A 16,931-nucleotide genomic window follows, 5' to 3' on the forward strand; every position below is an offset into this window, starting at 1 on the left:
GCACCAGGATTGAACAGTTTTGCCTGAAAAAGAACCCTTGAACTTTACGCCAAGGCTCCCCAACCCTGTTCCTGGAGATACTACTGTCCTGTAAGGTTTTTACTCCGACCCTAACAAAGTACACGTCATTCACTCATTCAACAGTTAGAGATCTCGCTGAGCCGTTTAGAAGAACAAGGTGTGCCAAATTAGGGTTGCAATGAATACCGGAATGGGAGACCTCCAGAAACAGGACTGGACTGCCCTGTTCTATGGAGTCACAGAGGACACTTTTGAAACCTTTTCTCCCAAGAGTGTACAATCCCATCTCAAACATTATATGTGCTTTTTTTCACGGCAAAGTTCATTAGCCATCCCATTAAAGTCTGCTACTTAATGCCCTCTGAGCAGGATCAAGAGACCAGTGTGTGCACATTCCCAGCAGGTGCTGGAGATGCGAGCTGATTCTGTGGTTCCTCAGGACGGATTAGGGCAGGTTCTTCTGCTGCTTTGTCCTGCTTCTATTTAAAGGCAAGCTCCGTCCAATAAATCCTAATTGGGTGTGCTCTGTCTTACCCTCACTGTAACTGCTGTGGCCTGCATTTCAGGTGTGAAAGGCCCAAGTCTTTCATTTGTATCTGCAAAGGGCCATTTGAAGTGGAAGTGAATGATGTTGTTAGAATATAACTCTGCCATTTATTTTTATTTAATATAATGAGAATTGTATCCTTCCTCTTCCCCATGCATGATGGGAGAAATCCTTGTAAATGGGTTTAACACTGGGTGATCCCTTTCTCACTTTTATACGATTAAAAAAAAGACACAGACAGCATTAGAAAACATGCTAGTGAACAACAATTGAACCATGCTCCCTTCTCTCTTTATCTCCCGCTGTCATACACACACTTTCTCTCTCTATATCTCTCTCTCACACACACACACACGCACCTTGCAGCCTTCACATGTGATGACTCCGTAGTGGATTCCTGATGACTTGTCCCCGCAGATCTTGCATGGTATGACTTCGATTTGGGCTGTCGGGGAAAGAGCAGAGAGAGAATGAGAAATAAGTGAGAAACAAGTTCGCTGCAGGCCACCAGATTCCCATGAGAATCTTCTACAGAAATGAATGAGAAATAAGTGAGAAACAAGCACAGAACGTCAGCCATAGGCGCCAGGGACGTTGAGGCTGCACACTCACCATAAAGAGATTAGCCGCACAATCTAATCCTAAATTATATGCGAACATGCTTCTCTGTGCATCTCAAAATGGCTTATCTGATGCAGCGATTCACGATTAATCTCCCCTTGCCTATGCCCACAGTGGCACACCTAGTGCCAGAGCCCAGCTCATTCAGCAAACACGCAGCACACTGCCCCTTTGGGTAGGTCTGGCAAGGGCGATATTCCGGAGTCTGTGCCCTCCGCCCAAAACCATTGACGTTAATGAAAGCTCGATGAGGGGCACCATGGGCCAGTAAGAGGCAGAACTCCATGGTGCATGGGGGGAGAGCGACCTGCAAGCAAACGCACTCACCGCAAGCTGACAGCCATGCTCACTGCAAAGCAGCCTGTAGAAAACTCACTTTCAACAAATCAAGGCCTCATTTTGAGACCTCAGATACATTTTTTCCTGTTTGCAAAGGCCCTAGTTCTGCTTGTGCAGAAAACACACACTCTAATGCTGAAACACTCTAACAGTCTTGAATTATGTATCTTTTTTAGCCAGATTTTTAGCCAGACAGATTTTAAATAAATAAGTACTATAAATTAAAAATGATTTCACCAGTTGAAACGGCACAAGGAACATCATGCATCCCTGTTTTGGTCCTTCGGAGAACATGAGGAGGACAGACACATGCAGTAAAACTTCAAAGAAGTTCACTGCAAGCTGCCTACAAAATATGAGCACATAACCCCTCCCCCCACTTGGCTTTACAGACCCCCCCCCCCCCCCTCTTGCCCCTGCAAGAAACACAGTCACTCAAAAACTGGAAGTCTCGCTTACCCACAACATCAGTTTTCATTTTTGGTGGAGCCCCACACTCAAGGCAGTGTGGTGTCTGCAGGGAGGAACTCGGGAGTGTGTGTGCGCACGAGTATGTGTGTGTGTGCATGTGCGCGTGTGTGTGTGTCTGTGCACGTTGGTGCCTCTCAGCTGATAGGTTAAGCAGTTTCAGCAGCTCCAGCAGTAGCAGCGGCAGCAGCGCCATAATGAGATTACAGGAGGAAGACGTGTCGAATATGGGATGTTCCATGTCGCTAAGCTACGGAAACGCTGCTTCGCCATTTAGAGCCGGCCACGCAGCGAAGAACAAAAAAAGAGAAAAGACGACTCGGAGACTTAAAGCTGACTGCCTGGCTACCGGACAAACGCACACATGACATCACTTCCTACTGCCCCTCCCCTCACCCTACCCAACAACAATAAAAAACAAATGCACACGTGTTAACTCGTCTAAGTCATCTGCATATTTCAGGTAACATGCTGCTCGTCTCCTGTTCCACAGTGTTGCAAATAACTACTTTTCTTGTAGTTGTTTTTAATCTATCCACGGGTTTAAAAGAAAAGTGCGGGCAATGTAGCAGTGAACCCAGCAAAAGGCTTCTCGATGGCCATGCAAATCACACTCCAAGCTAATGGCTTTCACAAGACAAACCTGGGTGACTTTGCAGTGGATAAAAAAGCAAGAAATAAAATACAATACATACATGTGAAACCATTGGGTCTAGTGGGGGTTGGGTGGGGGGGAATAAGTGACTAAATAAATAATGCCCATGTGTGACTGTTGCACTGTATGGTGCATAGACCACTCATACAGTCCGAACATTCTGGAAATATGAATCTGCTCCATAGTGTGTTTCCATCCACATGTACCGTAGATTAATGTCACAACATAAAGCACATTTGCACTTAATTAACAACACTACATAAATGTAATTCTTTATTATTGTTAGTATTATTAGTATTATTATTATTATTATTATTATTATTATTATTATTATTATTATTAATAATAATAATAATAACAGGAGCAACTGTTCATAAATACTGCTCCACAGTCATTCAGCAGGTCTGTACTGCCTACCGGCTGGTTCTCGGAGTGCTAATTATCCTTTTCTCTAGTGCTACCGCCCTTATCCTATTTGAAAGCTCTTATGTACTTTCATAAGTAGCTCCGGATGACTGCACCGGCTAAATGGATGCAGTACAGTGAAATTCAATGAACCAACCAACAGAACAGCACACCAGCCATGCTGAAGTTATATTTACAGGTGCTTAAACATTGTTTTTTTTTTTTATCAAAAAGGAGGCAGTAAATTTGTTCATTTATCCAGGTGAGAACCACTGAGATATTAATATTTTTCTCAATGGAGCTCTGGCAAAGAGGATGAGGAAATTTTGATAACCGCTATGTATCTTTCTCGTTTTGGTGACCTGAAGTCCTGCCATTTCCCAGACTGCACGGCGATGGGGGGAGGGGCATGTGGGCCTACCACCCTAAGTACAGTCTGATCTGAAAAAGGGTTTCTAACGGGGGAGCTGACGCTAAGCTCTTTACAGCTACTGACCATCACTCACTCACTACTCCAAATATAACTGGTGCAGGGGCTAAGGCTAACAGTTAAGGGCTAACCCAGTGTCAACCGTTTCCACTGACGCAGTGGCTCAAGGATAGGAAGAACTGACAAACTGGTAAAAAAAAAAAAACTAACACCTACAATAAACAGTTTTTTGTAGTGCAATTAAAGTTATTGTCAAACAGATAAATATGTGTATAAAGGCACACTCAGACACACACATAATGAGAAAAACAAAGTTCTTGGTTCTTGAGACAGTTTCTCATTTTCCTAAATATTCTTCATATTTTCTACTTAAATTGAAACTACTGGACCGGAACTATACGACAAACCTGAATTAAATTGAGGAGACTTTTAGCTAAAAGAGGGAGGACCCACCCAGCTGCATCTCTCCTGATGTCTGTATACAGCACACGTGTCAATAACCCCAGTTTCCTGGTCAGCTGCGCCATAGGCTTTTGCTGGTTGTGTAACCCCTCCCACCATTATCTCCAAGTGTTCTCTCCCACCTGTCAGATAGAACGTACCATTCTTTGAACTTTTTTGTATCACCCTGGGATTATCTAAAGGAGACGCACAGAGAGGTGAGAGAAATGTCAGTTACAGAGAGTTTCAAGCATAAGAGGGTCTTAATCAGACTTAAGTGAGAATGAAGTAATTGGGAGGGGGTTGGTGGTTGGGGGGGGGGGGGGAGCGCGACTTTGCCGAAGGGTGGAAATGACTTTCTCGTAAGCCCCGTAAGCACTGAGCGCGCTCAGTAGGGCGAAGTGGAGCTCGGGTCAAGCTGTTCGAGCTGGACTGAAAGGCCCGGGGGGTGTCTGAAGGAGAAGCCCCCCCCCCCTCCCTCCACAGGGTGAGATTTAATCAGAGGTGACGATTGCCCTGCCTTCAGAGTCACCGTGAGGAACAGGCGCACCAGGTCGGCCGGGGGCACGGTCACACCTGTTGCCATTTTTCACCGACGACTGCGTTTTATCTGGAGAGGTTGTGATTCAGCAGAAATGCTCACGGGACAAATGGTGCTCAAGCTGCATGCCATAAAGCCTACACGACCATGTCATAAGAAGGACGTAACTGCCCTTGCATACATTACTGACTGCCTTGTGACATTTGTAATAATGCGCTTACATTTTTTCCCCCTAATCATTAGATTGATAGCTGGTACACCTTTGTCATAAAATCTATATGAACAGGCAAAGCAGTAGCACAGCTGGCCACTCATCCCTTGTACACTCTGTATGGGTGAAGTCCCAACATCAGGGCCTGGCCAATCGGAAGTCTCGGCTGCTGGCAGCACTGTGATGTAATTACACCAGCAACAACAACATCACACAGGATGAGAGATTCAATCTAAACGACGGCATAAAACAAAATATCGATCTGTGTGGATTATGTCGCGTCTGTGGTTTACGCTGTGCTAATGGCTTTGTGAAGCGGTCACAGTGTGAAACAGGACCATGTGAATGGGGGAGAGAAAAGGCAGATCGCAGAGGCTGAAAGGCACCAGAGGCAGTGCTGTTGAGAAATTGAGGAGGGGACTGCACCACCAGCTCAATCCAGGGGGGTGATGCTCTGGTACTAGGGCGACCAGACGTCCCCGTTTTCCAGGGACAGCTCCCGTTTTTGGTGCCCTATTTTCTTTTCTGAACAATCAGTGCTACTGATTGGCCAGACTGTCTTCACATCTGACTCCCAGGTAAAGGCAGGTTGGAAAACTAGCACGGACAGTGATTTTAAATCTGGTCACCTTATATTGTACACCATGCACCCCCACCTGGTGTACCCCTGGTGGCCCTAGTTCAGTGAGGTGATAATAGTAATTATGCTCCCCCCCCCCACACAAAGAAAGAAAGAAAGAAAGAAAGGAAGAAAGAAAGAAAGAAAGAAAGATGTGTGGGCGTAAGGGACATGCTGGAACCCAGGGCGAGCAGCTAGCGTCTCGCGTGCCAGACACGCGCGTCGTCGAAACGCTGAAAGCCGACGGCACCAAACTTCCGGGGAGAAAAATTTCGGGTATAAAGGGTTTATTTTCCTCGGCCATCAAACCCCGACGGGTGGCCATGGCGACAAAGCCGATTGGAGAAGGCCTTTCATCAAGGCAGCACCCTGTCAGGTTCCTGACAGTTATTAATTCACCCTTATTAACGGCGCCAGATCGGCGGCCCCGGGAGGCAAACAGAAGCAGACAAACAATATGTTTCATCTGCGCAGTGGGCTTCGGAGATTTCATTAAAAAAAGTGCCGCGGCTCTGACATCCCTGTCACAGACTCCTTTCAATTTGGGGATCCAAATATGAAACATGAAAGAAATGCAGCGGAAAGAAATGAAGTATTTTATCAGTTCATGAGGCACTGCGCGCGGCTCACTCTGTCAAACGACGACATGCATCCGAGGGGAAGAATTGGCCTGGTAAAGAGAAGAAGGCACAACATTCGCCCACACACCCCAAATAAACATACACACACACACATACACACACACGCACACACACACATACACAAACAGAGAATTCATAAATACGCACACTAACAATATTGCCACTAATAATTATGATAGAATCTAAAATCCACTGATCCAATTTAATTTAACCAAACCCGGCTCCCAATCACCAGGGCTGACTCCAAACTGGGTTACAGAACCTTGGTCGACTGGGTCAGGGTGACCGCACACTGCGAATTTTCACATAATTACCGCAACGAGACCATGTCAAATGGCCTCTCCCTATAAATAGCGCAAAAAGAGGTCACTTCTGTGGGGCATCGGGGAAAGAGGGGGTGGGGGGGGTTCACTGGTCACCGGCTCCATCAGGGCCGATATGGTAAAAAAAAAAAACCCAGTTCAATTTAAATATCCAATTAGAAAATGGGAAAAAGAATCCTGAAATTAAAGGCACACTATGCAGGACATGTGGCCTTTCTGTGGTCCTGTGTTTACAATCAAAGACGTCTCCTCTGCTGTCCTCAACCCGGCCTCAGACTGTTTACCGGAAGTGTCTGGTCCTGGGTGCACTGGTCAGACCCACTACAGAACATTCAGTGATCCCCTGCAGTCTTTCAACAGCTCACGCCATTCATGACAACAAGGCCCCCTCTGCAACGGACCATGGAGACACCCAATATTCCGTGACCCTCTCTTTTCAAAACATCTTCAAAAACAGCTTCCTATGACCAATGCAAAACCCCCCAAAAAAGGACCACCTAAACCTGTTTTTTACCCATAAACACCAGAACACGAGCATAATAAACAAGCATTTCCTTACCTAGTGAAAGTAATGAGGACAATTAAGCTCTTTTTAGTCATCCTAAAAAGTCAAAAAGAACAGCAGCCTACCCACTACTTTCATCGATGTTTTTTCCATTCTATTTTGTTTGAGTCTGGTCCACCTACACTGTATTCACTTCTACCTTGGTATGTTTCTTTTTTTCTATCTTGTTCTCTCATTCTACTCTATAACCATTTACATTTCCTCCCAGCCTAGCATTCTAGTTATCCTGTTCTGTTCTGTTCTTCTGTTCTGATCACACCCACTGGCAATTGCAGTGACTGTTAGAATGATTAATGAATATTTGGTTTAAACATGATTGATTCATTAGTCATTCATTCGAGAGTGAGTGATTCACGCATGATTGATTCATGCATTTGATTAATCTTGCATTTGACGAATGATTGATTGATTTATAAGTGATTGACTCGTGTGGAGTGTGTGACACTCCTGTGAGTGAGGGGAGACTTGTTGGAAGCTTGTACAGTACAGTCAGTAGAGCGAGGGGTGAATTCTTAGCTTAAGCTGGAGTGACAGTCCACAGTCCACCAGGTTTGTGGTCAATTACTCTTCACTTCGCTCAGTTCAGGAAATTAATTGAAATTCAATTCATAAATTGAGCAAAGCTCACAGAAAATTAGGGTCAGGTTTTTAATTTAATGTCTTGAACTGTCCAAATTGAATCTGGGCCGACTCGGAACCCTTACACTCAGACACAAACAGCGTTGAGGAACCAGAGCCCTGACGAAACAGGAACCAAGATGGCCGTAACCTGCGCAACCAACGCAGAGCGTCCCCATGGCAGCTGTGCGCTAAAAACTGTCACCTTCTGCACCTTGGTCTGAGGTCCTGGCGGCACTGCCCAGCACGCAAGTAATAACAATAATTAATTATTTATTATTATTTCACGCTCATGCCTTGAGTGCCTCAGGCCTTGAATTCTCACAACTGAGGAAGGGGCTCAGTGACCTCTCCCCCCCCCCCCCCCCCATCCAAAAAAAGTATTAATTAATGAGTTAAATAAATAAATAAAAATGTGAAGGTCCAAACGGTCTCAAACAGCTACTCTCTCACACACACACACACACACACACACAGACGACCTTTGGCCTAGTTTGGATTATGCACCCTGACCAATATTTCAGTCCCAATTAATCCCAGACCGGCTTCAGCTCAGCCAAGGGCAGTGCGTCACGAGATGCAGCCCGTGACCAGGAGCTTGTAAAGTAAATGTAAAGTAATGTAAATTACTTCCTCATTGGCATGGCTTGGCTAATGGGACCCACTTCTGGAGAGATAAAACTACAATATCAGCCAAACCAGACAGACCTCTGATGAGAATCAGGTGGCAGCCCTTTGATTTCAGGTTACCTGCAAAGATATGGGTGGGCTTGTCCATTTCATGGAAGAACAGGAAGTGAGGTCACTGCCTCAGAAAGTGCAAGCTTACCTTGAATGCAAAAAGCCTGACAGCTCCACTTGTAGCCAAATGTTATATTTTAATAACATGGAATTCATTTTAATTTATCACAAACCAACTGCATGTTCCTTTTACGTAAAACAGTGTGTGTTCCTCCACATAAGTGCCATGACAGACCATGGACAGTGCATAATACAGCAAGTTCAACCCTTCCTCTGAGGCCCTGCCAGTAGGTCCTGCCCACCAGTTTGGGGGCCACCAGTGCACACTTCCCTCGTATTAAACCGGTGAAGATCCCCCCCCCCCCCCACCTGGGCAGGCACACCTGTCCGGGCAGCCAGCCGTTACGTAATGACGGTCCTGCAGGGCTGGCAGTTCCATAACGCGGTAAGTATGGCTGAGCCGCCAATCCCATCAGAGGCTGAGTCTGTGCTCACAAAATGACCAGCATCACCCCGACCACAGCTGATAGGCTAATACAGCGCATATTACTAATCACTTCAGACTCACACAGGCACAGCAACAGGGCTATCATTCGCTAGTGGTGAACTGCAGTAAAATTATGTTTTATTCATTCAAGTATTGTAACAACAACAATAATAATAATATATCATTTATACTGTCCATAATAACCATAATAACATCAACAACAACCCAACCTCAACAACAACAACAACAACAACAACATGATAATAATAATAATAATCACATAGCGTGTAACACCAGCAACACTGGTTAGCTCACCCACTAACACAGACCGTGACAAAAGAACGGTGCCATAGCTGCTCAATTTGCTGCAGAGATATAACTGCGGTTCCTCTTCCACAGGTAATTAAATCTTTTATTCTTTTTTTAAAAAGGGGAACCAGAGCAATTACACTTACAAAGGAAGATGGTCATATCTATTTCATGTACAGCCATTAGTATCATGGTGGATATCAAGAGGATGTTCATTTATTTTGCAGAAATGAGGAACAAGTCTGCGGAGAATCCTTTCATTCTGACATGAGAACACTTCATAGACCTGCCTGTCACTCAAACAAGAGAGACAGAGAGCAGAGAGAGAGAGAGAGAGAGAGAGAGAGGGGGGAATGGGTTCACTCATTGTGCTGTCACTACAATGTTTTCTGATGCTGTCTGAACTCTTATCTGTAATCATATGAAAGTGAAAAAGGGATCGCCCATCTCTAAGACCATTTTTATACAAGGATTTTTCCCATCATGCACAGGGAAGAAGAAAGAGCTTGTTCAACGGCTGGGCGATATGAAGTGGCAGATTAAATCTGCTAATTGATTTCAAATTAGCAGTGGCACTTCACAACACCTCCGGGACCTTCCCCCTCTCTAAATAGTTACCTAATTAGCTTAATTAGGGGACATGAGTTTTCGCGATAATGCTTAACCATGAACCCCATGTTCCAGATGAGGGTTCAAACCATTCTAAAATGGATGTGAGGCGCCTGCACTTGAGCTGGCTTTTCACTGCGACTATTTGTATCTTATTAATCTGAGCACCTGAAGCATGCTCCAGACCATAATCCACTTCTGCAATACTGCAGTATTACCAGCATAATGACAGGAAGCCAGATTATGATTACTGTAAAACAACTGTTGTTTCGGTGCCGTGCAATTTTTTAAATTTCTTCATGGAAATATTCTCTCTGGTATTAAGACACATGAATCCCATAGACATCAGTGTCAGCTGATGCAGTGCATGGTCATGGCTGACTGGCAGTAAAGTAGTTTATTTTTAATGGAAAAATGGAGGATGATGGTCAGCGACAGTAGGGTCAGGATAGGTCAAAGGTCAATGGTCAAAGTGGTATGGTGACAAAAGTGAACTCAGAGCACACAGGGAGCAGGCACTGTGTAGAAAATTATGCTCTTTATATACCTTGTGTAGTCTGGGGAATGTTAGCCAGACACCCTAACACACACCTGAGCTCACAGAACTAGCAGCCCAGCTCAAACCCGCTTACGGACGGACTGGAATTGCGATTCATTCAGCATGGTGTGCGTCAGCTCTGTTTCCTTGAGCGAGTGACACCCCATTGGACAGAATCCTTTTTCGAAAGCGGTATGAAAAAATGAAAACGTTAGGTCACCTCCGTCGACAACACAATAGCACTATAACAAAAACCATATCTACAAAAAGAAACATGAAGTCTAATACCAACAACTGTAAAAAGCATTGGAGGTGAAAAAAGCCCACAAGCCCCACGTTAAGTCTTTAATGCTGACGAAATCAAAGCCGCATAATATATTTTTCATCGCTTCGCGAGATATCTCCTTCCACTGGGAGCTGCAGACTCTAACCCGCAATGACGTACCGTACACACTCTCAGGGACACTCGTTTGGTTTAAAAACAAACTACTGTAAAAAGAAGTATACTCAACTCCTTCTCATGTGTCCTGAAACCTGAGACTTCACGATACCCCACACTTCCTTCTAGCCTAGCACTGAGAGAGAGCGAGCGAGCGAGAGAGAGAGACAGCAACATGGAATACATCCCAGGGTCTTTCTTTCCTGGCTTTAGCAGAGAAAATAACCATAATATCTAAATAAAAATACGTAATATCTCAGAATAACAACAGCTCCACTCAGATCAGGCTCCACGCAAAGAAGATGACCTGCACTGCTTTTCCTCGATAAACACTATTTCAACAGAGTGCAGAAGCCCTTTCTCTTTTCACTGCAAAGCTGAAAGTGCTTCTGAATAATGGCGTGCGCATCGGACAAATTTATCTCTTGCTCTCCTCTTTTTCTCTTTTCACTGTCCCCTGTAAACCTGCTCCCACAAGACAGGCTTGAATGGCCAGACGAGACTGGAAATGAAGCAGAAGCACTCCTGTGCAACAGGGGGCGCTGCCAGAGGGCTTGCAGGGAATTGAGGTGGTGGAGGGACTGGAAAAAGAGAGTTTATAAACATGTTTCTGTAATGACTTTCCTTATTCATAGGGGGCTAGGAGGAAGTGGCCATCAACTGCTACAAACAATAACATGAATAATATGAATATAAATATCAATAATAATAATAATAATAATAATAATAATAATAATAATAATAATATAAGTAAACACAAACACAAATGAATGCAGTACTTGTATGGGCCTACATTCTGTTGTAGTTTGACACTGATGATGCTGCATTTGCTCTGGGCTTCTTGTATTTTGCACTTTTGCACTTCCTGCTTATCTCCAGCTATCCATATCAATAGACAAAATAACTATATACAAATAAAAAAAAAATTATATAACAATAAACAATTAACATATAATTTACATATTACAAGCAAAGTCTGATCTGCAGGACAGGATTCTGCCACTAGGTGTCACTGCAGCCATCACATCACCGGGCAGTTCAGTGATTGCATAATGACTGATGAAAGCTCAGTGTTGTATGTGGAACCCATACGTGTTCCATTACATGTTTAATTCCACCCATTTGTCTAAATAATGAATGTCAGCATCGTTCATAGTCAGGTCTATATCAAAACAAAGTTCACCTTATATATTTTTGAGCACCTGTCCGTATCTGATTTGCCTACTACTCTCAATTATATTGAAGATCCCCACTGAACATACCAGGCTAAGCTAATATAATAACAATAAATAAATTAAATATATACAAGGAATTCGCTTCTTACACTATATTTTGGTTTTCTCATTCACTGAAAGAAAACATAAGTTCAACCATACCAAACTTTTGTGAGCGAATACAAAGTACACAGTTCTATTGACATATAGTGTATTACTTCCAACATATAACTTCCAGAAAGTATGAGAAAAAAAGTTGGAAGCAATCCATCAGACAATCAAACAAAATCTGATAAACATTTAGCAATCTGTTAGGGTGAACTGTTTCTTTAATCAATCACCCCTTGTAACAGTCTTGTCACAGTAAATCCAAAAGTAGAGATCCGTCCTACTCTGTAAATTAGCATGCATATCCTGTTGGACTGTAGAAGTTGCAGAAAGATTTGAGAAGTCTAGATTGAAAAGGAGTCATTTTACCCCAAAATTACTCATTAGTTGCTTTCCCTGTAATTACTGAATTGCTGTCAGATTTGCATCCCTGACAGAAACCAAACAATTTAGTTCAGAAATGGTGAAAACAGATGCTTATTTTATAAGGCCACTGAGGAGAGTTTGCTAACAGTTGGTCATTATCATCACATTCAACCATCCGAATGGCTCCAGCTTGCCATGGTGCATTATGGGTAATTGCTCAAACTTTTTTTTTTTCTCCTATCTATGGATCTGTGTGGCAGAGGTCAGAGGTCACCTCCCAATCTGACGTTCTATAGTGGTGCAATATGGGTAACCCCCCCCCACTCCCGGTCTGTGGATGCTGGCATCTCCTCATCTAACTCACTGTGCATTATGGGTAATTGGTCAACCCTGCCCCCAGCCCCACAACTGCCTGCCAGCTTGAATGACCTCTCCCCATTGGCTGGGGTTCAGCTGTCTCCCACGGAGAAAAGGCTGCCCTTGTCTCTGATTGGGCGCCCCGTGTAGGTCCAGAGGGGGAGTCACTGCTGGCTGAACATCCCCAAGCAAAATTATAACCGGCCTACCCCCCCCCCCCCCCAAGCCCCCTCCGCCCCCAACTTGTAAGCCTAGGCGTTGAACACACCACACAACACACGTCTGAACGGCCGACACAGAACATGCTTACATCATAATCATGCTTCTTACACGCCACCCTCTGCTCTCTGAACAGAGCAGTAGATGGACCCAGCAAAGGCTTTTGCCCAAATACTGAACACACTACTGTCTAAATGCTTAAAACTGCTGTTTAGTTCCTGAATGTGAAGCTACAGTCGAAACACTGAACAAACTGCTGTCTTAATTCGAAACACGCTGCTTTCCACTGAGGCTTACCGAACACACCACTATGCCATTACTAAACATGATGATGTCAATTACTGATAATACAGAGGCAACCTGAACACACTGATTGGATGGGAAGTACAAAACAAAGAAAGCTAACAGCAAAGCACTAAGCACACTGCTTTCTCAATGCTAAACACCCTGATTTATCAATACTAAAGACATTGCTTTCTCCCTGCTAAACACAGTTTTCTCAATGCTGGACAGACGGACACTGATAAAGGCATGCTGATCTGCAGACTGTTTCTAAACTTTCCAGGCCAGCTTTCTTCCATAGATAAGATATTCTGATATCGTTGAAATATACTGAATTGTTTTCACCAAAGACCAGAGGTGGAAAGTCTGCCATGTGTTTCTTCCACCCATGAACACAGCCAGCTGATTTCACTAATTAGGATTGCACCTCTGCCAAAGACTGCCTCTCACAATCAATAAGTCACATTACGCAGGTGTCCTTACTTTTCTTTGAAACAACACCTCCCATGATGCACTGAAGATCCACCATAGTGTGTTTAGTACAAGAAAGCATTCTGGGAACTATAGTTTACAAAGGCTACAGTTGGCTCTGTGCCACACATTGATGAAACTCTTTGAGCAGCGTGAGTGCATTCTTGGTATTATTTTTAAGGGATCAACTGTCAACATAAGAGCAAGGATCTGAACACCTTATGGGTCAAATAAAACAGTGATACATAACAATCCAGCTCAAGGGATCCAAAGTTACAATAATGGCAAAGGGATCTACAGAATGTCAGTATAATTTAAAGGTTGAGTACCACAGTTAAGTAGTCATGTAGGAACTGGCCATCCAGGGCTAGGGTTCGAGTCGCCCTGCAAGAACCGTGGCCCTCCAGGGTGGGGATGCCTGAACCCCCTGAACCGCGATTATCCGAGGGGCCCCTGACGCGCCCCTAACGAACACAGACGAGCCCTGACCTCTGACCCTTCAGACAGGGTGGTCACACAGGGTCAGACCAAAGCTGGGGGAGTAAGCGTGGGAACAAAGCGCAGGACGACTGTACCCCAAAAACACCCCCAGCCCCACCTCTGAGGCCCACTCACACGACACACCCTTTACCCTAATCCTGCAAGGACAACAACACTGTCCTGTAACACAGACACTGACACACATAAACACACATGCGCACACACACACACACACACACACACACACAAACACACACACACACACCCAGACGCGAATACACACAAAAATACACAAACACACACAAACAAAGATGTTATTATTAACATATTTTTAATTATGTTAATAATTATAAATTATTCAGACATACTACTGGACAGCTAAAGGGAGGCAAAAAAACAGCTTAACATCTAGACTACGTTCCAGGTTCACATAAAAGCAAACAACAGCGGATCTGCATTATCCTATCCCAGCCACATTCTCCTGTGTGTTGGTTATCAAGCGGTAAGAACACAGGGCTATACTATAGTTTCATTTTAAATAGGAAGCTTTCAATCCCATATCCTGTGCTAGGGACATGTTTAACCATAAAACCTTGGTCCAAGGCTATTCACTAGAACACAAATCTTTCCCAGCGTTCGCTCCATGAATTACACTGTTCCAGACCAGTCTTAAACTCAGTGACCCTCGCCTCTCCCCTCTCCTTCCCTCTCTTGTCGGGGGAGGAGGGGGGGGGGAAGGGATTTTGCCGCACACACAGTAACACTCCCCACTGAGTTTAATTGTAAATGACAGTGTGGAACTGCATGAGGCCATTTTCCTTGGCCAGACACTCGGAAAGCAGTATACAACTTTCCACAGAACAGGGGTGTCCAGCTCCGGTCCTGGAGGGACACAGCGTCTGCTGGTTTCTGTTTGCACCTTAAAATCAGCAACTCGCTTCACCCCAAGAAACCAGGCGAGGTGGGTTGACCGTGCACTCTGTGGCTCTCCGGGAACAGGTTTTAGGGGACACCTCGCTCCTTCTCTGGACCAATCAACTTCCTAACAAAGAGGACCGGCACATTAAATTATAAAACGGGTTGTTTCAATCCTGGATGCTGACTGGCTGAGATCTACAGTGATTGTAAATCTGATACAGTAACAGTATCAATCAGGGCACGAACCATTACTAATATGTTACAAAATAAATAATATTGTGTCTTCAATTAATTGCTTCCATATGTTGTAACCATTTAATAAAAGCAATATTGCACATGATGCTGTGCTGTATCTTAAGTACAGTCAGGGCTACAGTGGGTTGCTGGCACTCCGCTTCGTGGCAACACCCATGTAGTCATAACCGTGTTCATGAGACAGCATGGCCTCTCATGCTGTGCTGCTTAATTCATTTCAGGTGAAGGCGAGAGGTGCAGGACAGACACATGAAGACTTAAACTTAATGGAAAAGAGGAATTTAAAATAATGTTGATGAAAAAATGTTTAAAATAACTGAAAGTGTAGAAAGTAGAAGGCCTCAGAGCCTGCTGGCTCACAGTGCTTTCCCTCGGTGCATGACCTGGTCACCGGTTGCACCTAGGCATCCCGTCAGTTCAGATGCTGAAACGTGACGGGCGCAGGGTGCGGGGTACAGAGCAGAACGGCCGAGTTCAGCCCCACGCCCCACGAGGAAGACACCAGAGCATCGCCCCCTGTTTTTCCCAAGCTCTGCATTTCCATAGAATCTGAGTTTGGGGGTGAGAGCGAGATTTTGGGCAGCGCCCCGCCCATGCTATGGCCGTCAGGGCCGTCCGCGCTGTGAGCCGTGGAGGCCAGACCGTCAGCCTTCATGGCGGCGAGGAGCAAAGCTATCGCAGAGAAAACAGGCTACTGTCATAGGGCTGAAACCCAAGTCAAAACTTCCATCTTTCTACAAACAAAGTAGAACCAAGCAGATAACAGCAGCCGTTGCTACAGTTTTTTACAGGAAGTAAAAAAAAAAAACGGAATATCTGCCAGAGGACTGTCGGTTTTAACAGAAGAGTGCGTGAGAGCCTGGCTGTTCATCTACGTAGCACGCTTCAAAACAAGTACTCATTACCACGCTTCTCTTTCTGTGATTAATCCACTTCTCAGCATCCCCTTCAGTTGATAATTCAGCGCCAGATCGGAGCAATTTCAACAGCAGGGGAGTGGGGGGTTTAACTTTTATGTTTTCCTCTGTCGTCGTTGTTTGGGTGTCACCGTAGTTCTGGCCACAACCAAATCTCCTGTCACTAAGACTTCAGGTATGATAGTAAAGTATTGAAAAACTTCCTCACATTTAGGGAGAGCGTCGCAAACAATAACGCTCTTTTTAATAAGTTTGTGCTCCACAACAGAGAGAGAGAGTTTGCCAGGGGCGCAGGCTTAAATTAAGCATGGGCAGCATGTGTGCTTTAAATGGGTTAGTAAGGCAGCCTTCCCCAGGAGACGCGGGACGGGGAAGCTGGGAAAAATCGGACAGTGCCAACAGACGGCCGCAGCGGCCAAACTCAGCCACGTCAAGGCCTCCTTTAGCAGCATTAGGGCTTCATGCTATTAACAGCAGCTTTGTGTTACCAGAGAAAGAGGGAGAGAGAGGGAGAGAGAGAGAGAGAGAGAGAGAGAGAGAGAGAGAGAGAGAGAGGGAGAGAGAGAGAGAGAGACTGGAAGCAGGAGGGTGAGGGAGAGAAAAAGAGAGTAGGGGATAAAGATAAAGAAGGAGGTATAGAATCAGACAAAGAGAGAGCAAGAGAGAGAGAGAGAGAGAGATTGGAGGCAGGAGGGCTGAGGGAGAGAAAAAGAGAGAGCACGGGATAAAGATAAAGAAAGATGTATAGAATCAGACAAAGAGAGAGCAAGAGAGAG

General features: G+C 44.7%; 1 protein-coding gene across 2 annotated transcripts in view; it reads right to left on the minus strand.

Moving 5' to 3' along the window:
* rorb (RAR-related orphan receptor B) overlaps positions 1-16,931 on the minus strand; it is a 41,116-nt gene that overhangs the window by 13,708 nt on the left and 10,477 nt on the right. The window contains exons 1-2 of one of the 2 annotated variants that reach the window (XM_035435688.1): positions 13,460-13,488; positions 928-1,013 (exon numbers count right to left, since the gene is read on the minus strand). In XM_035435688.1, coding sequence (XP_035291579.1) covers positions 928-1,013; positions 13,460-13,487 — 114 coding nt within the window. In that variant the 5' untranslated portion in view covers position 13,488. Of the gene's footprint in view, positions 1-927; positions 1,014-13,459; positions 13,489-16,931 lie in introns of those variants that run through there. The other variant, XM_035435689.1, reaches the window with a different exon arrangement.

The sequence above is a fragment of the Anguilla anguilla genome, chromosome 10 (genome assembly GCF_013347855.1).
Source record: "Anguilla anguilla isolate fAngAng1 chromosome 10, fAngAng1.pri, whole genome shotgun sequence".
NCBI lineage: Eukaryota > Metazoa > Chordata > Actinopteri > Anguilliformes > Anguillidae > Anguilla > Anguilla anguilla.